Genomic DNA, 22,412 nt, shown 5'->3' on the forward strand with positions numbered 1-22,412 from the left:
CTCTGCCACAGCTCAGGGACTTACTTGGTTTTACTGTGGAATGTTTTGCTTTCAGACATCTGCTGTGCAGCAACTGGCATTTGCTACCTTCATGCTTTCAGTTGTCTTGAAAGCAGGATTAATTTGCAGTTATAATACTTTTTGAACTGTGATACACAAGTGTATTCCTTTCACTCTCATTTCTAGTCTGCCTTCTTGGGGGCATGTTCTTGTGCTGCAAAGGTAACTGAAGTTCTAATTCTACTGAAATATTCTGAGTGGGAACATAGGACTAGCAGGAGAGTGCTCTTCAATATGCAGATGTCACTTGGGAAAAAATTTAGTCTTGTGATGGAACATGAGTGTGGGCATGCAGACAGCACATATCAAAAAACCTTCAATTACAAAATAATGTAGTTTTTCTGAATTGAATGTGTTGTAATTTATTTTTTTTTCTGGAGGGTTTTTTATTGCACAGTTAAAAATGTAATATTGAATGCCTTCAAAGGCATGACTCACAAGGAAGACATTATCACACTATGCATTCAAGAGGTCATATACTGACCTCAAATTATATTTTGGATCTATGTTAGTTCAGTTATTCTTACTGATTTTAAGATTCTGTATACAAAAGAAATAATTTTTACAGGATGAATCACTTTATCTGTATGACAATAATATGTTTATTCTATATAAATTAAATTTATACTAAAAATATGTGCATTTGTTTCTACAGAAATTGTTTTCTTTGGGAGCTGGAGACCGACAACTGATACAGACTCCTCTACATGATAGCCTTCCTGTTACAGGCACCAGTGTGGCTCTTCTCTTTCAGCAGCTGGGTACGTCTAGGTCTGCTCTGCTCTGGGGGAGGTGGGGAAAATAATAAGAATTCACAGAGTAAAATATTTTCTGTTCATATTCAGCTTATATCCTGTGCCAAGAAAGCAACATGGTCAATATTAATTTGTTTTGAATGAAAGAATGACTAATAGTGCTTTTATCCCCTAATCAGGCATTCATATGTCGTTTCATATGTCTTGCCTGTGGTACAATAGCTCCAATGTTATCCACTATCTGCAAATGTATTATAAATGGAGGTGAGCTTCTCAATTATGGTAACATTCATGTAAAAAGAATCTCTACCCCTTGGGTACTGTTCAAACTGAATAAAACCCAGTTGGTTAAAAACAAACTACTAAATGAAAAAGTTGCTAGAAAAGGTACCAGGCACTGATAATGTGGAATACGTTTTCCCAAGTCATAGAAAATAATTTTGAGTGATTGGATTTTAAAAAAGTAGCTGTACTCAGGCACATGAGAAGAGAAACAGAAGCATTTATTGTTTAAAGCGAAGTTCTTGAATGCTTCTGAAACGGTGAAGAGATTTTAGTCTGTGCTGTAACGTCTGTTGCTGACCATCCATAGTGAAATTATTCCAGTCAAAACAGTAGTAAGTTATGTTTCCTACTCCAGCTAGTTGTGAGACCTAGTGATTCTGGAAGTGGAAAATCCTCTAGACAACAGAAGATTTCATATGGTGTATGTGTCAAAGTCTATATCAAAGGAATTGATATCAGATCTGATAAATACAATATAAATACTTAATTGTATTCTTTCAGTATTCTTACAGTATTATTTCAAAGTATTCCAAGAGAAATATTAATATTTTGTGGATAAATGCAACTAATGTTATAGATGCTGCTTATCCTGACCACAGTTCCTGAGGTTTTACTTTGCTTATAATACCAAGATTCATTAGAATTAGACTGAGCACACCACAGGCAATGGTTCAATCATGGAAAGGCCCAAAAACAACTTTCGCTTTGGTGAAGATGTGAATTGTGGCATTAGTCACAGTATGGTATGGTATGCTTGTTCTATTAGTGTGCTATGAGGTACCTAAGACAAGGCAATATATTCTAGGGCAATGGTAGCAAAGGTTACTGCAAATTCTCAGTTCTGAAAATGTCAAAGGAAGCAAGGTTTTTAGCTAGTGCTTGGACAGATTAGTTACTGTGTGACACATGGCTTTTGTAGGGCAAATTGGGGTTGAATTATTTTATGTCACAAGATCAAACTGAGATAACGAAGACAAACCATTTCATGCGTCAGATTTATAGAGAGAAACTATGTAAGGAGAGAGTGGGAATGTGAGTGTGGAAGGAAAACCAAAAGTACCGTCTCTTCCTCTCAGATTCTTAGTAAGGTCAAGTGTGCAGATAGAGCCTTTTAAATCCCACTCATTTTGTATAGAATGAAATAATAACACTTTTGTATGAGAGTGTAATATCGCTTTCAGATGGGATTTAAGCTGATATTATTAACCACATTTTATTAATGGATAAATATGGGCTCACTGATGTCATGTAACTCCCTGAAGAGTTGTTATAGAAGGGTATTAGAGAGTTTAAAATGTAACTAAAATGCTTAGTGTAATACTCTAGCCATCGCTAACACTTTAAGTCTTATTTTTTGGAATTGTTTAATTCCTTACTATATCATTTATGCTCTGCTGTTGTATACCTCTGACTTACTTTTTGTCTACCATCTCTTCTGTTACCATTCTCACTTAGTTTTTTGCTGTAAACATTCTGGTTTCTATACTTCTGCTTTTTTTCTTCCTCTGATGTGCACTAAGTTTTGGAGTTCTGATCTTTCTTGTGTTTTAATAGCATATAAGGAGTACAGGAAAGAGTCAGTAAGCACAAATACACCATGTACCCATTCCAGGAACACTGCACGGAAGAATATGAAAATCAGCAGTAGAGGGAAAGGGAGAAAATGCGGGAGAAGTTCCTTATTACTCACAGTTCTGATTAGTGACACTTCATATTGGCCCATAGAGAGAGAGAGAGAGAAGAAAGTATGTGAGATAGATAGAGGGAAGTTTGTGATTATAAAACTTGGCATAGAAGCTGCAAGCTTGCATCCCATTTCTCTGAAAAGATGATACAAGTTCCAAAGGGGAGGGGAAAAAAAAAAAAAAGAATGATTCCATGCACCCTGTCTTTTTTATTGTAACATCATTTTCTCATTTCCTCAAAGCCCCAGAATTTTTGTAAGAGCCTAACTGATGTTCTTGTGTGGCATTTCTTCCTGTCTCTCTCCTATTCCTTGGTGTGATGGAGAACAGGAATCTTTTAAAATTCTGCAGCATGGGAATGTCAGTTCCCAGCTGATGTCTCTTTCAAAGTTTTTTGGGTCTCATTATCTGAGGGTATATAGCATGATGGTAGAATCTTGTATCTTACAAATTAAAAAATGTTAGCATTGTGTAGTGTATATCACTTTAAAGAACAGCGCATGGCTCCTTTGACATGTAGGTGGTATACATCTTTGATAGAGTTGTTATGTTCTTCTAAAGGCAAGATTTGTTGATGTGAAATTTCTGTTTGGATGTACTGAAAAAGTGTTGTCAATACAGCTGCAGATAGCTATCTGTAATGGTTGTGGAATATAAAACGTTTTGAATTTATTCTTACTTCTGATGTAAATTTACGTGTAGCATTAATGGCAGGAGTCCTGAAAGAATCTATTAGCCTATCCCTTTGAAAAAAAAATTGTTTTTTTCTTTTCTTTTTTTTCTCTAAGGTAAAGTCTAATACTTTTCTTTAGATGCCATAGCCTATTAGAAGCCTTTTGAGCTTTTTGTTGATAGTAATGCTTGTTCTGTTTCTCTGGTTCTTATCCAACCTAGCAAAATCATTTGACTTCCATTGTCCAGCATGTTGTTGGCTAGTTTAATTTGATGATAGCTATGATCCCATTATATGCCTATGTTCAGAACACAAAGATTAACTAGGCTGTTTGTTGAGTAACAATATGTTCAGTTGTTTCTCTTCCGGTACAAGTCATTTAATCCTATTTGAATTACTAATAGAAAATTGAAGAGTAGTTAGAAAAATATTTGTGAACTGGATAAATCACCTTTTTAAAAATAGCTTTCTTTGAGAAAGATGGGCGACAAGACAAAATTTACCACTATGAATAGATACAAAAGTAATTTCAGCATTTATTTTGAGAAATATTGTGCAATAATACTCTCATCATGCTTTTTCTTCTTGGCAGGATAATATGTCAGAAGATGACCCTCCCTATATTACCAAGTTTACAGCATATCTGGAAATAGACTTTGCTTTTACTTGGGCCACAAACTACAGTTGGGAAAAACATCCCCAATGGCTTTAAGCTGTAATAATGAACATCAGTCTTTGACACTTTAAATCTTACATTCTATTTATTTCAAAAAACGTAATGTATGAGAATAACGTGACAAGAGCCAGGCATGTAGCTGGATCACTACACCTAAAAAAAATATTTCATCAGCTAAGAATAACAGTAATCATGAAGCTGTGTTTATGAATGGTCCATGATAAGTAGAATTGTTTAAATACTCTTCTATTTCTCCTTGCCTATTAGTGAGATGTTAGATATCTGTAAAAGCTCTTTTGGGGATTGAAGGAGATTTTTATTATTGTTGTCTTCTAGTAACTCTCACTATATTTACAATACGTTCCTATGTCTCTGCTTTGAACTTTTTCCTTCTCCAAATTCAAGTACTGCTTGCCTGCTTCATTCTGGTGTTGTTATTGAGCATGGCTTTCTTTGGTCATTTGTATTTGAGACATATACCTACATCCCCTCAATGGACATCATTTTCCAATGAACCTAAGGCAGAAAACTCTATCAGGGACCTCAGTGATATATGTCAAGCAAGAAGCTCAGCTTTAATTTGCACTTTTAATTTTTGCCTGTTTCAACAACTGGCAGTATGAATCGCACTGCTGAGCTGATCAGAACAATTAAGAAACAAGATGTTCCTTAAAAATTAATGTTTTACCCTACTTTCCAACTCTGAAGACAAGGCTTTTCCTTCATTTGCTTGTTGCTTGGTCTCTTAACTGGGCTGCCTTTCTATCCTCACATTTCCTTCGCTCCATTCAGTAGACCTCAGACCTGTGGGTTTGTCTAGCTAGATGGATTTGTTGCTTGTCACCTGCCTTACCTTGACCTTACTACCATTTCTGGTCCCTGGCAGCTAGTGGTCTTCAGTTTCCACTGTAGACATACTGAAAGAGTCAAGGAAGACTCTTTTGTTTTGATATTGATTCTTAATGATAGCTTTTGGTCCCTGTGCTGTTAACAACCAAACCTTGCAAGTTTGACAGGAGATATAGTTATGGACCCCTTTGGGACCTACTTGCCTGGTACAGTTTCATCCTAAGGAAGAAATTTTTCTTTATCTTAGAACATGCATGCTGATCAGATTGTCAGCATGCTGAAATAAAGCTGGCTTCATTTGTTAATAAACTTTCCAACATATTTTGCCTCTCATAGCACTACCTCAAAAATCATGATGTGAGCATAATTGTTCATAATTGTTTATATATCTCAAGGATAAACAACACAGTACAGCAACTGTTGACCTATGGAGTAACAGAGAAATGATCTGATGGAGATTATCTAGAACATTTCATTTCAATTCTGAGAAAAAGAATTGGTGCTGAGTCAGACATCAGCATCACTACACAGCAGAGAATTTCAAGCACTTTGCTTTCCTGAAAAAAAGAAAGACTTTGTAGTCTGTCAACTTTCATTGTACAATTTTAGGTGCAAATTAATAGACAGTGAGTAATTAACAAAGCTGCTACAGTTAAGCTGCATTGTATACAGAATAGAGGCTAAAAAGGGTGACTGAGTGCCGTGTGCATCTTAAAAGTAAGAGAACCTGAATGTCTTATGAGGAGTGGCTGAGGGAGCTGGGATTGTTTAGTCTGGAGAAGAAGAGAGATCTTTTCATTCCCTACAAATACCTAAAAAGAGGATGTGGTGAGGTGTGGTTCGACCTCTTCTCCTGTGTAACTAGCGATAGAACTAGAGGAAATGGCTTCAAGTTGCACCAGCAGAGGTTCAGGTTGTCTATTTGGAAAAAAATCTTCTCCAAAAAAGCTGTCAGGCACTGGAATGGTCTGCCCATGGAGATGGTTGAGCCTCAACCTTGGAGGTATTCAAGAAACATTATGATATACTGAGGGGTGTGGATTAGTGGAAAAGCATTAGTGGTAAATGGACAGTTGGACTAGATGATCTTGGAAATCATTTCCAATCTTGGTGATTCTATGATTCTAATGTCTGGGAAGAGTGTACTGTAATGTGAGATCAAAAGACCACAAGTGCCTTCTGTCATAACTCCTGAACTGATTTTCTTTCTTAGATACCAGGATAGAGATTTTCTAAAATAATTGGTTCTCATCACTCTATTCCTCTTGCATTTCTATTAGTCAAGAGGACACAGAAAGATGCAGATATTTTCATTTCCCAGAAGTACAATCTATTTGTGCAGTCTTATTCTTGTAGATATTGGCTTCAAACTCCCTTCTTAGTGACCCTAGAATCTGACTAGCATAAATTGCCTTTTTCTTCCTTTGTAGATGCTGTTAACTTGATATTACTGATTCTTTAGCATTTGAAACGTGTAAGTCGAAGTCAAGCAGAGGAACAGTGTTCTGGACTACAAAAGTGCTTTTTGAGAAAGACCCTAATTGTATTCAAAGTATCTCATGGCCAGTGCTGTGAATGTAACTCTTAAAATATTTCTTACGTTTCAGAAGAGATTCCATAATTAAATCAGTGGATTTTCAATAAAATAAAGCAGTGTTTTGTAGGAGTTAAATACTTTATAGTATGTAAATTTAAGATGACATGACAAAATTGTTCTATGAAAAAGAAATATTTTGAAGAAATGGTCTTTAATATTTGCCACCCATTTTATTCTTTCCTTCTAAGGCCCAGTGTTGATGATAAGAACAGATGGCTTAAGATTTTCTTCCAGCAGTTTGATCCTTATCATTTAGAAAACTATAACAGAATTTTCACCATACTTACGTCACATATATATCCAATATATAACAGAATATTCAAGCAGTGAAGAGAGAACGATGATGACTGACATAGTAATTCCCTTCATTTTAGAAAGATAAAATGTGGGGAAACAATCAGACTAGAAGAAAAGAAGTTCCAGTGTGTAATAGCCAGCATGGCAAGTAATGATAACAGAATGTGGCTTGATGTTTTTATTAGCTTTGATTTATCAGCTTTGATTAACTATATATTTGGTTGATTCCTTCTTAAGTTTTTAGTTGATGTATTACTTATGCTCATTCATATCATAGGATCTTGCTTTCTTGAAAGTTCATTCTTGGTCATGTAGAATTTCCATGAAAAAGAAAAGGACAGTTTTTTCTTGGAATAGGCAAAAAGTTGATTTACTACAGTAAATTTGAATTAAGAGGATTTTTAAATTCTGCACTAGGGGAGATAAAATGTTCGGCTTGTCGTGTAGAGTATCTTATGCCAACAGGAAGCTATATTGAATTAGAGAGTAAATGGGTAAAACGTTCCCAAAATATGCACGTATATATGTCTATTGCTGGGAAACATTAAGAAAGGGCCACTGCACAGCCAACCCACTAGCTGGCTTCTGCTGTTAAGAAAATCCCACTGTCTTTAAGACAGAACAAGAATGCTTTAACTTTAATACTGTAATTTGTTCAGAAGTAATATAGGGGCAGCTAAGCAATGAGATATTTAATCTGTGTGATGTTGTATGAAATGACCCAATGCAGCATTTTCAATTCAGTAATATCTATAATTGAGACATACACTAAGATCAGGTCATCAGTGTTGTGTTGCTTCTTTGCATCTCGTGTTTATCATGAGAGGTCAGTGATATGAGCCAGAACTTCTGCAACTTCTGTCAGGTTGCTTACAAACTTCTTGCCCAATTCACTGGATTTCTTTTTTTCCATGAAATGTATGCACTGTGAGATGGGAACATGTATTCTCTGTGTTGAAATTAGACAGCATGTGCAATTGAAGCAATTTATTAAGTGTTTAATCAAGGAAGTTCAATCAGTCTTTGATCTCAATAAATTGTGTACTCTCCAGTCATTGCCACATGCTACTACCTGTCTTGTGAAATAGATGCTGCTGGCTTTGTTGTAAATGCAGTTTAAATGAGGACCTGCGATTAAGCTCTGTGAACTAGCAGAAGAGAATTTACTGTTCAAGCTTTCCTACTAGATTTGTCATGTCAAAGAACAAATAGAATACAAAGGAATTTTATGTGGCACGTACTGCTAATGGGCGCTTACTGCTGCAACAGCAGAACAAATAGGAACTTGTTTTTTAAAGGTTTAGAAAAAATAAAAGGATATTTTGCAAGTTAATTTTGTACAGAGCCTCTTGTGCACTGCAGAGTCTCATCTGTTTTCTGTCAGCCCTCTCAGGTTATGGTTTGTTGCTGGGACTAATTCAGTCACTCAGCTAAGTGCTTCCATGAGAGCAAATCCCTCTCTCTCTGCAGATGAACTAGCTCACCTTGGACTTGTGTGAGCTTTAAGCTAGCAGGTGCAAAGAAAGCACAAGGAGCAAGACCATCCCTAACAATGACAGGCATTGGATCAGCTTCCAGTCAACTAATGTCAAACTGCACCTTATAAAGATGCAGCTCATTTTCTTGCATTTGTTTGGCATATGTGGAACAAAGAGACCTCTGTTGTTGACTAGTATATTGCTGGTGCCCTAATGCCACCCTTTCAGAGATAAGAAAAATATAAACTCCAAAAAGCAATAAAGAAATAAAATCAGAAGAGCAAAGGAAACTTGTTTTTCTGCTTACGGAAAAAAAAATTGAAACAGATGGCTCTTCTTTCTACTTTTACTGTTAGGAATGCAGAAATTAGTTTTCTCATTATTCCAAAGTAAATTTAATAGCACTTAAATTGTAAGACCTTACAAAACTACATTTCAAAAATTCAGTGCTAATACTTGTGGCTGAAGAAGAGTAAAATTTCAGTCTATATTTCTTCTTGTAAGATCACACTTAAATTTTTGCTAATACTTTTTTTTTTTTAGTATATATATACAGTTTATCTAAATTCAGCATATGTAGATCTCAGCATTGTAAACTAGTTGTAAAGACTTTTCTGAAGCTATTTCAATTATCAAGCCCACTGTGTATCTCTGATTGTTTGGTGGCAGTGATGCTTTCTGACCTGCATTCTGTTCTGTCTGCTACACCTGCAAGGTTAAGGTTAGGACCTCAATTTCTTTTTCAATTTTTTTTCTTCAAAAACAGTTATATTATGGTATCATATGGAAATGAAACCTGGTAGATGAATGTCTTTTTTTTTTTTAAATTTGTTTATTCATACATCACTTATTTCCTTATTCCTTTATTCATTCATTTACTCATCATTTCCAGCACGAGTTTTCTCAATTGCTACATAACTAGCTTTTAGTGCAAAATGGAAATGAAGACAGGCTTTTAGTATCTAGTTAATTTAAGGCATTAGTTAGTTATTATACTGTCAGAAAAACAAATTACCTTTTGTATGTAGTATGAACGTTTGTGTTGTCACAAGTCTTACTGAAATTAATGAATTTTTAGTATTGTGTTACAGAAAGCAGTGGTTGATTAAGTTCTGACAGTTGCCATTGGGAAAACAATTAATTACAGGAATATATCTTTATCCAGTACAGTTCTGTTTAATTAAAAAGAAAACCTAAATTGAGCTTTTCATGCTGTGCTGTGAAAGGTGCTGTAAAAGGGAATACATTTGGCATGCTTACTGAAGGTTACAGTGTTGATGTGTTCTGAGCATGTGGGTCTTTCCTTGGCGCTATGTTTCAGTGCACATTAGCCCTATAAATACGTTTTTGCATTGAGGAAATGTTATAATGAAATGAGCAGATTTTTTGTTTTTTGTTTTTCTGTTGCTTCTTACTCTCTGTGGTGAATGTACTGTGCCAATTCTGAAATCTTTCAGTTTGTTTAGGAGTACATGCTTTGTATCCAGCCACTGTCAAGGCCCACCGTGTAACACAAATCCATCTGGTCTCTCTGATACCCTCTTCACGAGGGCTGAGCCTATTCTGTTTTTCCTCCTGCTTCTTCCCTTTCACAAACTTTGCAACTTAGATCCTGAATCCTGCAGACTTCCTTCAAATAAATCAGTTCTCTCATGTCCCACTGCTGTTCCTTCTGTTATGTCAATGGGAATTGCATGCTATCGAGTTTCCTCATCTCTTGCAGGATGTGTAGAGCAGAAACTTCATCCTCTAGAATGCAGTCTAGTCACAATCTTTCTTTAAACTAGTGTGTGCATAGATTTACGTAGCATAGATTTACATAGCACATATGATGGATATGCTTAAAACTAATTCAGAAGAACGTTCTTCCTTTGTTTACTGCTGAGGACTTGCTGGCTATTCAGTTGCAGTGTGGTGAAGTATCAGTATCTCAGGAGGTCAGAAAAATCTCACAAAGAAAGGATTTCACAGAGAGGTTTTTTGTTTATTTGTTTTGGGAGGTTTTATGGTGTATTTTTCTTTTTGAAGTATTTTAAAATATTTAACAGAGAATCAAAACACTTTAAGGAACTAAAGGGACATTTTCCACTTTCGATTATTAAAGTGTTCTGGAGTTTTTTTCTTAATTGAGTGTTTGTGGTTTTATACTTCATGAATATCAACCAACAATGCCTGAAGATAGCTCTAACAGAACATCGTTATCAGCCACCTCTGTTCTTGCTGTCTTTGCATTTCTGTGCTTCCATTAATGTAAGTCTGCAGTAGTTCTGTCCCTTGAGAAAGACTTTGTAGTCCTTAGACAGGAAACAGATATGTTTGCAGTTTCTTGTGTATCCTTGACCATTTTTCCTGTGTACAGTTCAAGAATGACAATACCCTTCTCATTCTTAGATATTTTCTTTCTAAGGATCTTCATGGTATTGCTCCCTCTCTGCTGTGTTTTGTTAAAAGATATTCTCTTGTTCTACATTAATCCAGTCAAATTATGTGTATCTGTTTGCTCCCAGTGGAGTACATGGATACTTCTCCTCTATTTTGGGGATTTGGGCAGCATTTCAATTCATGAGTATACGTCTGTTGTTCCAGTTGACTCAAAATCCTACAAAATTTTTTCAGAGCGTTCTAGTTCATCGAGTCTCACCTGTGAGAGTAATAAAGAAACTCTCTACACTGAAGTCAGGTTTGTGCAGGAGTACTGTTTACCTCTACCTGCACCTTTCTTAGGACTGGAAATCTAGGTATTTATGAGAAAAATGTCCAAACCTGGTGGATTCCTGCTTTAGATATCTTAATGAGTAAATAAACATAAGTTGAGATGTGAAAATAAAACAAATCATATTTCAGCACAGCAGACTTTTAGTCAAGTGTTAATGAGTGGACAGTAAAAGAATAAATGTTTTAATCTGCTGTCTAAGAGTTTAATATTAAAGAAATATTGCTTGCCACTTTCTCTGTTGGTAAAAAAAAAAAAAAAGAATATTTTTTATTTTTTCCCCTTAACAATTCTGGGTTTAATTTTAAATGCAGACCTATTTTGATTGATATTTTATTGGCATTTATTCTTTACTGGAATTTGGTTCTGATAATAAGAAACAAACCAAAACCAACAGTAACAGCAACAACAATAAAACTTGGAGTAAGTAACTGAACTTATTTTTGGAAGCATGTGTCAAACCTGTCTGCGTGAGCCAGGCACGCAATCAGTTGGAAACCTTCATTGGTAATACAGGTTATATTTGTATAGCTTAAAATATGTTGTTGTGCAAATTTGGTATTTTACTTCATTGCCATGCGAGTACTTTCAATATATGAAACTACCATTTGTATGTTTTACCTTCCGTTGTCTGCTCTGCTTTATTGAGAAAACTGTTCAACACTATCATTAATCTTGAGCTTAGCAGTCTTACTTTGGGTATGTATAGCTTAAAACTATGCATATGAGACAGTTGTGCCCTTTTGTCTTTCAGGAATGAAGACATTGTTATCTAAATATTTTCTTGTTAATTATCTTTAGCTGCATCATTGTCTCTGGAAAAAAAATTATGCTTAATCATGATCACTCAGTGTATGGGCAGATTTCTGTTTGAAAGTTCTTGGAAGCCAGAGGGTTTTTTGTTCCTCCTTTCAGTGTGTCTGCAGAGGGATTTAATGAAATTAATAATAACAAAGTGGTATCAACATGCAGATGACAGACATGACCATACATCTTCCTAAGTAGATTATGCAGAGTGTCCGATCCCTGTTTCCTCGTGCTTGTGTAATATTTGGGTTTGGATATCAACTGTCTGCTTTAGTCAGCATCGCCAGAATATAATTAGTGTTGTTAGACTTTGAGGGAGCAATATTTAGGTAGGAATGTTTATCTGAAGAGATTTTATTTTTTTATTTTTTTATTTTTTTGCTATACTTCTTTTCAGTCTCTTGGATGCAACATTGAATGATCACTTGGCCTTTTTGGCATCTAAAGCATCATCTTTCTGCATGCTCCTCATATGCCTTCCCTCTTCCCACTTCCCCTGAAGCTTTATGGAAAAGTCTTTGACCATTCTGCGTCTTCTAAAGAACATGCAACCATTTGTCTTTCAGATTCTAAATTACCTTCACTCCCATTTCAAAATGAATAGGTTTTTTTTCCTAAAAAAGTGTTTTGATTCTAGTACTGTCTGTCACACCCACTGTTTGCTTCCATGTGCTTAGAAATTAGTAAGAACACTTTTTTTCATTAAATGTTTAATTCTTTGAGAGAGTCTTAGCTGGAAGCTTTGTGCTTTTGAAACTGTTTCTCCTCCTTCCCAGTCTGACAAAGTCCAAATAAATTAATCTCTTGGGGGTACTTGTCTGACTCATATTCTCCGTGCTACCCAGCCAGAAAGCAGGATAAATTAACCTTTACAAAACTCTGTGCTGGCACAGCTATATTGCTCCCCATTCGTAAGTTTGGCTGTGATTGAATCATGTAATATGGAGTACAGTCCTACTGAACTGCGTAATTTCCGAGATGTACATTGAGCCTTAGCTGAAAGACATTACAGCTGTGTTCTTGCACTTTTATCTGCGTGTAGCTGATGGTAGGTGCAGAATAATTTTTGGATTGGGCAAATGAATGCAATTTGGCAGGAATCGCCTATGACTATTGAGTATATTTGCTGCCTCTTATTTATTAGTAAAGCATGGAATTCATTCATTAGCAGTGCTATGCTATTATATCTAAAAATAAAAATGAAAAGAGTTCTGTGTTTTTCTCTTATTTTGTTTCCCAGTTACCTTTAGAGTGTGACACTGCCTGGCACAGAACTTGTACTATGCAATCTCCAGTGGCCTTTCAGAAAGGCTTTTCTGTCTTTGTTGACCCATTTCCTGGATTAGTCTGGCTAAGTTACGGATTATTTTGTCTGTTAAGCTTTTTCTTGTGTCCAGTAATTCAAGAGTGGCATACTGGCATAACAGTATATCCAGCTAGTTGAGCTACTAACTTTCATGTTTATAACTCTTAAAAAGTTTGAAGAAGTTAATGATAATGTTTTATTTTCTTGTAATATAAAGGACACTGAGTAACTTGTCAAGTGCACCTTGGTGTTTTGCTTTTTTTTTTTTTTTAATCATGCTAGAATAAATACTTAAATTCTAGAAAAACAGGAAACAGGCAGAATGATACATTTGTTGATGTAGGATGTCAGATAATTTAGTATAAATTACAGATTCTTTAAATACTTGAAAACAGTGAAGGTCAGGAAGCCTCCATTCAAAATTTTCCAGCATATGTATAATATTTTACAGGATGTCTGTCTGTCAGTGGACTGCAAAAGAATAATCTGTAAAAACCAACTTGTTTGTTGTTTTTCGTGTTGTCTATTTATGCCCTGACAAATGAGCATCGGATGTAGTGTCGAGTCTGAAGAACAGCGTGCAGTTCAAGGTTACAAACAAGCCAGAGTGTGTAGCATGAGGAAACTAGACATGGGCTGTTATTCTGAACTGTTTCTTTTCAGTAAATTAATGTTCTGGCCTTGAAATAACATGTTAGTGTGGTCAGATAACTTAATTCATGATTTAAATGATTTATAAAAGGAAGGTAATCAAAAACTTTTCTGTGAGTAATTTGTGTGATACTGTCAGATGAAAATTTCACAGTCATTATATTTTTCAGACTCTTGAAAAGATATATATTTGAAAGTATGTGTGGAGCTATAATTTTGCATCAGCTTAGAGACTACTAGCTTTAAAGTATGAAAATTCTGTGTTAATCTTCATCTTGAACTGTAGGTTTTATTTATTTAATTTTCTGGTTGTGTTGTGTACAGAGGTCCATAATTTGCAGATAGAGACTGAAAGCACTGGAAATGTCAGGTTTTCTGAAGCTAGGAAAGCCCTTCAGGTTCTGTCACATGAGGTAACTGGGACACCTTGCTCTCTTGTCTCTTGTCCCCATTTGGCCTTCACCCAGCTGCACAGCCAAGATGTGCCAGGCCCCACATATGCTGTCCTGCCCAGCTTGTTCAGCAGGGAGGCCTGTTGGCCAACTGCAGATTGCACAGCAGCAGTGTGCACAGTTTGCAGCTGCTTTTAACCGCTTTTTCCAAGGACTTTGGACATGTGTCAGGGAATGCCAGACTGGAGAGAGAATTCCTCCTGTACTTTCCTATGTGGTGGCCAATGGCTGGGCGGTCTCCTTGCTTTGGCTAGAGCTTTCATTTTTCCCTTTTTAAACTCTGTGTTGTATCTTTCCCAGTGTCCTTACTGTTCAGTTTTTTTTCCTGCTACTCCTTACAGGACCTGCTGATAAGTGAAAGAATGTATTTAGATGCTCTTGGGTTTGGTCCCTGTCACAAGCTCTGTAAATAAAGCAGTGCTTTTGTCTAACTTGGCAAAGCTGGGGCTACACCTGGTGCATTCATATCGTAGCAAACATTTTAAATTCATCCTCTGTGACAAGTGAGGAAGTACTGAAGGACAAATGGAATGTAATAAAAACATTTACAAGAAGGGTCATAAGGAAGATCTTGGGAGCTACAGGCCTATCAGCCTGACCTCAATACTGAGGAAGGTCATGGAATAGATCATCTTGAGTGTAATCACATGGCATGCCAGGGGATCAAGTGAAAGGCAGGTCCTGCTTGACCAACCTCATCTCATTCTGTGACCAGATGACCCAGCTGGTAGGTGACGGAAAGGCTGTAGTAGCAGTTGATGTAGTCTACCTAGCCTTCAGTAAAGCTTTCACACTGATTCCTGCAGTGCTCTCCTGGAGAAGCTGGCAGCCCGTGGCTTGGACAGGAGCACTCTTTAGTGGGTAAAGAACTGACTGGAGGGCCAGGCCCAGGGAGTGGTGGTGAATGGAGTTAAATCCAGCTGATAACTGGTCACTAGTGGTGTTCGCCAGAGGATGATACTGGGGCCAGTCCTGTTCAATATCTTTGTTGGTAACCTGGCTGAGAGGATTGAGTGCATGCTTAGAAAGTTTGCAGATAGCACCAAGTTGGAAGTGTGCAAAGAAGCACTCATCTGCCTGAGAGTAGGAAAATCCTGCAGAGCTATCTGGACAGGCTAGATCAATGGACTGAGTCTTATTATGAGCTTTAACAAGCCCAATTGCTGAGTCCTGCCTTTTGGTTACAACAACCCCATGCATTGCTACAGAACTGGGGGAGAATGGCTGGAAAGCTACATGGAGGAAAAGGATCAGGGTGTTGGTTGGTGCTAGGTTGAACATGACCCAGTGTTTTGCCCAGGTGGCCAAGAAGGCCAATTATCAGAAAGGCTTGTATCAGAAATGGTGTTGCCAGCAGGAGCAGGGAGATGATCATCCCTCTGAACTCAGCTATGGTGAGACTGCAACTCGAGTACCATATTGACTTTTGAGCCCCTCACTACAAGAAAGACATCAAGGCTCTGGAGCAGGTTCAAAGTAGGGCACCAAAGCTGGTGAGGGGGTGTAGCACAAGTCCTGTGGGGAGCGACAGAGGGAACCTCCTGAAAGGAGGTTGTAGTGAGGTGGGTGTTGATCCCTTCTTCCCTGTAACTAGCAATAGGACTAGAGGGAATGGCCTCAAGTTGTTCCAGGGGAATTTTGGGGCGAGTATAAAGAAAAACTTCTCCGAAAGACTGGTCAGGCATTGGAATGGTCTGTCCGGGGATGTGGTTGAGTCACCTTTGCTGGAGCTGTTCAAATAGTGTGTAGTTGTAGTACTTAGGGACGTGGTTTAATAGGCAATACTGATGGTGGGTGGGTAGTTGGGCTAGATGATCTTGGAGGTCATTTCCAATCGTATTGATTCTATTATTCTACATATTCTTATGCATGATGTAAGTTTGTACATGGGAGGTAACAGCTAAAAATAGTCATCTCAGTTTCAGATTATATTGGGGCTGATTAAGCTACAATGAAAAACACTTTTGTGAAGCTTGATCTACATCTTTATCTGCAGCTACTTATATGTAACAAAACCAGAGTCATTTCCTTAGTGTGAATATTTATGTGCTATACAAATTTGTTTTCCTCGAAAATCCCTGTCAAAGCCATGTAGCCTTGTGTAGAATTGTTTGACGACTGTTGCATTTAATTATAAGAAAACAATTTCAGATGTTTTAAATATATATTCCCAAGCATCTTGATAAAGTATTTGGTGTGGAATTAAATGTTGTAAGAAGCCTGCTTGCTATAATTTTAACTGGTTGAAAACAAGAAGTATATTTGAAAGCAATCTGTAAAACCTTTTGGGAAAGGACCAAGGGCAGTTCTGTATGAAAATAGCAGTTCAAGCTTTTAATTTTTCACAGAGATTTCTGAAGTAGCAGCACTTTGTCTTGCTGTACAAATGTATGCATTCTTATATACAAGAAAGGGCACTGTTTCAGTTTAGCTTTTAACCATTTCCTGATGATTTTTTTTCGTGTAAGGAGACTTGGCTTTTTTTTTAAAGTTATACTTACATAATGTATTCTAAAGTAGTTTGATTTACAGTAGTGCAATATTCATATTAGCGATATTTCCTCTCAAGTCTCTACCATTGATTTCATGAAGCTGTTAGGATTCTTGGAGAACAGAGTTCAAAAGCACAAGCTGCTATGTTATTGACTTATTCATCGTAATGAATCTTTTTGTCAAAAGCTTTCTCTGATTCCTTGTCCTTTAAAAGTAGAAACATTTTGAAGTTATACAGAAAAAAATGGTCAAAACAAAATAAAAATTACTGAAGCCAAATGAATTGTTAAATATAATACGGCTGTGGTGGCTCTCACTTCTTTTGAAAGACTGTTTTTAGATAAGCAGTAGTTTTGTAAAGGTAGTGCAGACTGTCTTACTGATAACCCAAGCTATATCCTCAAGGAACCATCATGCATTCCAGTATATTTCAGGAAATTTCATAAATTTGATCGTATCTCAGACATGTCTATTTTTTCAGGATGGAACTTTGTTTTAAAGGAAATGTATTTTTGGTGTTCCCTGTGAGCACACAGCTTTGTCTCTTAGGAAAATTATATGGTGCTTAAAAAAAGTCCCATCATCTGATTCATGTGTATTACCCAAAATCTAGTGGGGTTCATTTAAGCAGTCAGTTCTTCTTTAACGTATCCTTCTGATGACATTGCACTCCCTTAGTGCACTTTTTTAACCTTGTGACTCCTAGAATGCTTTCTATGGATGAAGTATGAGTGTGTTTACTGGGAAGTCTTTGTCATTTTCTTTTTTAGTTCAGCAGTATTAAGCTTGGATAAGTGACTAGAATTGAATTCTAGGTACATAGAAGGTTGTGCTGAAGGTGCATATGGTACTGTTTGAAGTCATTATTGAGTGTTACTGCGATTTGTGCTGAGAAGAGGAATTGTTTTCAAAGTGATATTGAAAAAAGAGATGTTACAGAATATATTAGAAATGTAGAAATGTATTTTGTTGGTGTTTTAGCAATCTGAGAATAGATCGGAAGTTGTGCTACGGAAGGGGTTGAAAAAATGCGGATTGGTGATTTATGGATGTTCTTTGAAAATTCCCCTAGAAAGTGGTGCATTTTAATGTGATTTTGCATCTTCTTTTGGAAAGTTGTTAAAGGTTTTGTTTTGTTGTTTTTTTTTTAATGTTTTTAAAGGAATCCAAAATGTACTCAGCTTGTTCTGTGCCGTGCTTACAGAAAATAAAGTTCTCTTTCACTCAGCAAGTTTTCAGAGGCTCAGTGATGCCTGCAGGGCTCTGGAGTCTTTGATGTTTCCTCTCAAATATAGGTGAGTTGAGTTGTAGATCTCTAAACTCTTTGACTCATTGCTAACTTGTAACTCGCATTGCATTGTCATTAGCAAAAACTGTGCTATGTTTGTTTGAGTAAATTTCAAATAAAGTTTTCATGATCAAATATACAAGTTTTCTAAAAGCCTTGTATGCAGCATTTGAAAATCTCTTGCATTGACAGTGAAATGATGAAGGGAGAAACATCCTACCTGCAAATACAGTAGAACCCAACTCACAGCATCAATTAGATGGTAAAACTTGATACTAGTGATCCATAAGTAAAGGCATGAAGAAGAAAACATTTGGGCAAGACCTAATAGCTATGTGCCAGTAAGTAAGAAACAATGCATGCCAAAAGAATTAGAGACAGTGGTAAAAAATTGAAACAGTGGTACACTGGGTTTCTGACTGGATGCAAGGAAAACATGTTTTATTATAAGAATAATTAAGTACTGGAACAGAGTGGAAGACTGGAAACTTCATCCCTGTGGGTTTTTAGGACCCAACTGGACAAAGCCCAGTGAAACTTGATCTGAATTCAGTCTTGGTCCTGCTTTGAGCAGGTTACATTAAGTGATCTCCTGGGGCTCTTTACAACCTGAAAGATTCCTTGATTCTAGGAAAACATCTGTATTAGCTAGTAACAGTTTTTAGTCATTGACAAATAATCTCCAGAGGATGAATTTAAATCAAATTTAAATATAAATAATCCCATTTGGGTCCAACATGAAGTGGAAAACTTAATGTCAAGTTATTTGGCTTTTAAGCAAGAAGACATGTAATTCTGACTCATCTGTTTTAAAGAATGCTTGTATTTTATTAGCATATTTTTATGTGTTTAAAATATTTCGGAGGTAAGCATAGTATTAATCTAGAATAAAAAGGAGAAAAAATGAATATGTTGGAATGTTTATGTGATAAAATAGTAATTAATGTAAATTTTTAATTGTAATTATCTGTTAAGAGTTGAAATGCATTGATTAATCCAGATCCAGATTTTTTTTCTTGCTCTAATGAAAAGACTTAAATTGTTGATCTCAAGTAAGCAGTAGCTGAAGTAGATCTGTATGTTTAGCTGTCACTTCAGTATCAAACTAAGTAATTTCATTTTGATGTTCTTTATTAATAATATTTTACAGAAGTCTGAACTGTAGCTTTCTGTCCAATATCTAATCATGTTTTTAAAATGAAAGTATTATCCATAACTTTAATGTTTCTGATCACCTAAAAGTTTTGAATGAATATAATATCTGTATAACATAAAAGCAAATTATATTTGTAATATTTATTTTGCAAAATTGACTGGTTTACAATAAATTGTGGACACTCTGGTATAATCATTTCTGCAGTTTACATGACAGATACTTCATGAAGTTTTTCACAAAAAGTGCTTATAGTAAATTTAATTTATATAGGAAGCTTGGAAAAAAAAAACAAGAAAGTGTTATGTAAAGCAATAGAAGATTTTATTTCCCTGTATTTATTCTTTTCCCAGTTATCCATATATTCCAATTCTTCCTGCGCAGCTATTGGAAGTTCTCAGTTCACCAACGCCTTTCATAATTGGTGTGCATTCTGTCTTTCGTAATGACATTCATGAGCTCGTAAGTATGACTGCTGAGAATGGTCATAGTGTCATGTACCATGCAGAGATTTTCTGTGCTTCAGAGGTGTTCTTATGAGCCATCTGTATCTTTTGGAAATATTACTGCAAAAGAAAAGACAATCAGGAGGAGAGAAAGCATAAGCATCAATTCTTCTATAAATATGTTAAGACTGTAAAGAAGGGAAATGGAGTGCAGGATGGGAAGGAAAGGATCCGTTTCCAAGTTTGTCGTGTCATGAAACTGAACACCTCTTTATTGTTATCAGGTAGTGTTATCCCCAGTTATTTTGTGCTTAATTTTTAAATATGCATTTGAGAATCTGATCCATAGTTACAGAGGTGCCCAGAAACGTATACTTGTACATTAAAGTTATCATCATTTTCATTTCCTTTTGAAAACAGATTATCAGATATCTCAAATCACTCAACGCAGACCTGGATCAACCACAAACACTAGGATTTATATTCATTTTTAACAACTAGGTACAGATGCAGTAATATGAAGTATTTGGAGTATTTCCTGTATCAAAAACATTCTGTACGTTAGAATTAGTACTATTTTAATGTGCTTTTATTAATTTGTCTGTAGATTATGAAATCTAAACTGTTGGATATGTAAACTATATAAGATCATGCTCACAGTACTACCAATAATGTTTTTGTTTGTCCCTTACAGTTAGATGTAATCATTGCAGATCTGGATGGAGGCACTATTAAAATTCCTGAATGTATTCATCTTTCTCAGCTTCCAGAACCACTGCTACATCAGACTCAAATGGCGCTTTCTCTGGTATGTTTTGATACAAAACTCATTTTCCACTTTCTCATCACTTTTAAAAGCATGAAAAAAGCATTTTGGTATTAAATTGCTTTCATACACAGTGAAATATGTGATTTCAAACTATAAAACATGCCAACGCTCCTCATTTTAGATTAATGTATTATCTGATGTTAGAGTAAACATTGTCAGTAATTTAATTTAATACCAAAATAAGATTTTTCTCTTTTCAAGAGGAAGATAGGGATTTTTCAATCATAATGAATTTGAAATGAGTTCAAACTAAAAGTTCTATAACATACCTCAGTCTATTATTCGAAGTAAACTACTGTAAATATTATTTTGAGAAAGAAGAAAATTTATCCTTGCCTCAGCAAATTGAGGGGGAAAAAATTGTTTTAAAAATTCTCTAGGTTTTGCATCCTGATTTGGAAACAGCAGATTATGCCTTCCCTCCCCCACGAACAGCTTTATCGCACACGAAAATGCTGGTAAGATTTCTTTGTTATGTTTAAATTTCTTAGAAAACTTGAAATTTTATACTAAATTTGTTTTAAGAATTTTGACTTTGTTTTCTTTTCCTTATCCTTTATTACTGGTGGAGTAAGGAATCGGCACCAGGACATTGCATTCTGCTCTGTAACAGCATTCTCCTGGGTTCAAAGCCTTTATAAAGATGCTTGCATTAACATGCAAACACCTTATTTTCCTTTAAAAAAAGTGGTCTTAAAAAGGCTATTGAGTTAAATCTGTCTTTTCTCTGTTTCACAGACCAGTGAAGTTGCAAAATTTTGCTGGAGTGGGCAAACTAGTTTTCTGTATTTCTGTCTATTTGTCTGTCTATTATTTGGTAAATGCCTGATTTTAGAGACATTAAAAACATTAAATAATTTTGGAGTAAATTTGGGTACTGATAAGTGTTGTAGTCACGTCAGCAAAACATAAGACCCTGATTTTACTAATACTAATGGTAGGTACTTTGCATTATATGTTTGGGCATGTTGGGAAAGGAATTGTATGGACTTTTTAAACATTCTTTTTGTTTTGATGAACTTCATTCAACCCGAATGAAACAATACATGATTGTCTGTAGTCAATAAAGCAGCCCAGAGAGTTATCTACTAAGGTCTAATTAACTTAGGTTACAAATAGTTGTGAAGCCATGACACCTTAATAACCTAGTAAAGCTACTGGCTTTAGCTTGAAGGAACTGCAGCTGGAATTGATGATCTGAATAAAAATACAAGTGCCAATTCAATTTTAAAATGCATCTTGGTTTTGTTTTGCAGGTGTATTCTGCAGTTGTCTAATATTCTTTGCTGCTTGCAATTTTCAAGTTAGAATTCCTTCAAAAAATTATTCAAACACTTTCTAGGACCTCAGGTTTTAGACATAGCTGTAGTCCAACTAGATACAGGCAGTGAAATGAAAATAATGTGGATGACACGCTATTTGGTTGCAGTGGTTTTAATTGCATCTGGCCTGAAGATGACCCTGACCCAAGGCTGCCATCATCTGTTCATATCAGTTCCACTAGCACATCCATGTCTTTGTAAGCACTCCCCTACTCAATTTGATGAAAATAAACCTGCTCCAGTGTCACCGCCTCCAATAGAGGTGGCACAGTAGAGCCATGCTATCTTAAGGAACAAATCCAGGCTAAGATACCCATTTTCTTTCATAACCATTGATTTTCACTGTGTGACCATCCAAACAGTTATATTTGCACTGCCCTGACACCGACAGTTCTGTGCAGGTATGAAGAAAGAAAAACAGAAGAAAAGGGGTGGGCATGTACTAAATCCGACATTATATGCCAGACACAGGTCAGTGAAACTGTAGCCTGGCATCAGATGGATTTGTGTATATGCACTTCACGTGACATACGGCTGCACTGTTTGACAAATTAGTAGGCATCCCATCAATTAGCTTTATATTAGCTTTATATGAAG

The 22,412-nt window shown here is 36.0% G+C and overlaps 1 protein-coding gene across 5 annotated transcripts in view; it reads left to right on the plus strand.

Annotated features, from left to right (window-relative positions):
- The window catches only part of SBF2 (SET binding factor 2), a 236,606-nt gene that overhangs the window by 114,873 nt on the left and 99,321 nt on the right, over positions 1-22,412 (plus strand). For all 5 annotated transcript variants that reach the window (XM_052695956.1, XM_052695959.1, XM_052695960.1 and 2 more), the window contains exons 6-10: positions 716-821; positions 17,940-18,072; positions 19,572-19,680; positions 20,359-20,472; positions 20,874-20,951. In XM_052695956.1, the coding sequence (XP_052551916.1) occupies positions 716-821; positions 17,940-18,072; positions 19,572-19,680; positions 20,359-20,472; positions 20,874-20,951 (540 nt within the window). The remainder of the gene's footprint in view (positions 1-715; positions 822-17,939; positions 18,073-19,571; positions 19,681-20,358; positions 20,473-20,873; positions 20,952-22,412) is intronic.

The sequence above is a fragment of the Tympanuchus pallidicinctus genome, unplaced genomic scaffold, assembly GCF_026119805.1.
Source record: "Tympanuchus pallidicinctus isolate F22 unplaced genomic scaffold, pur_lepc_1.0 scaffold3, whole genome shotgun sequence".
Taxonomy (NCBI): Eukaryota; Metazoa; Chordata; class Aves; order Galliformes; family Phasianidae; genus Tympanuchus; species Tympanuchus pallidicinctus.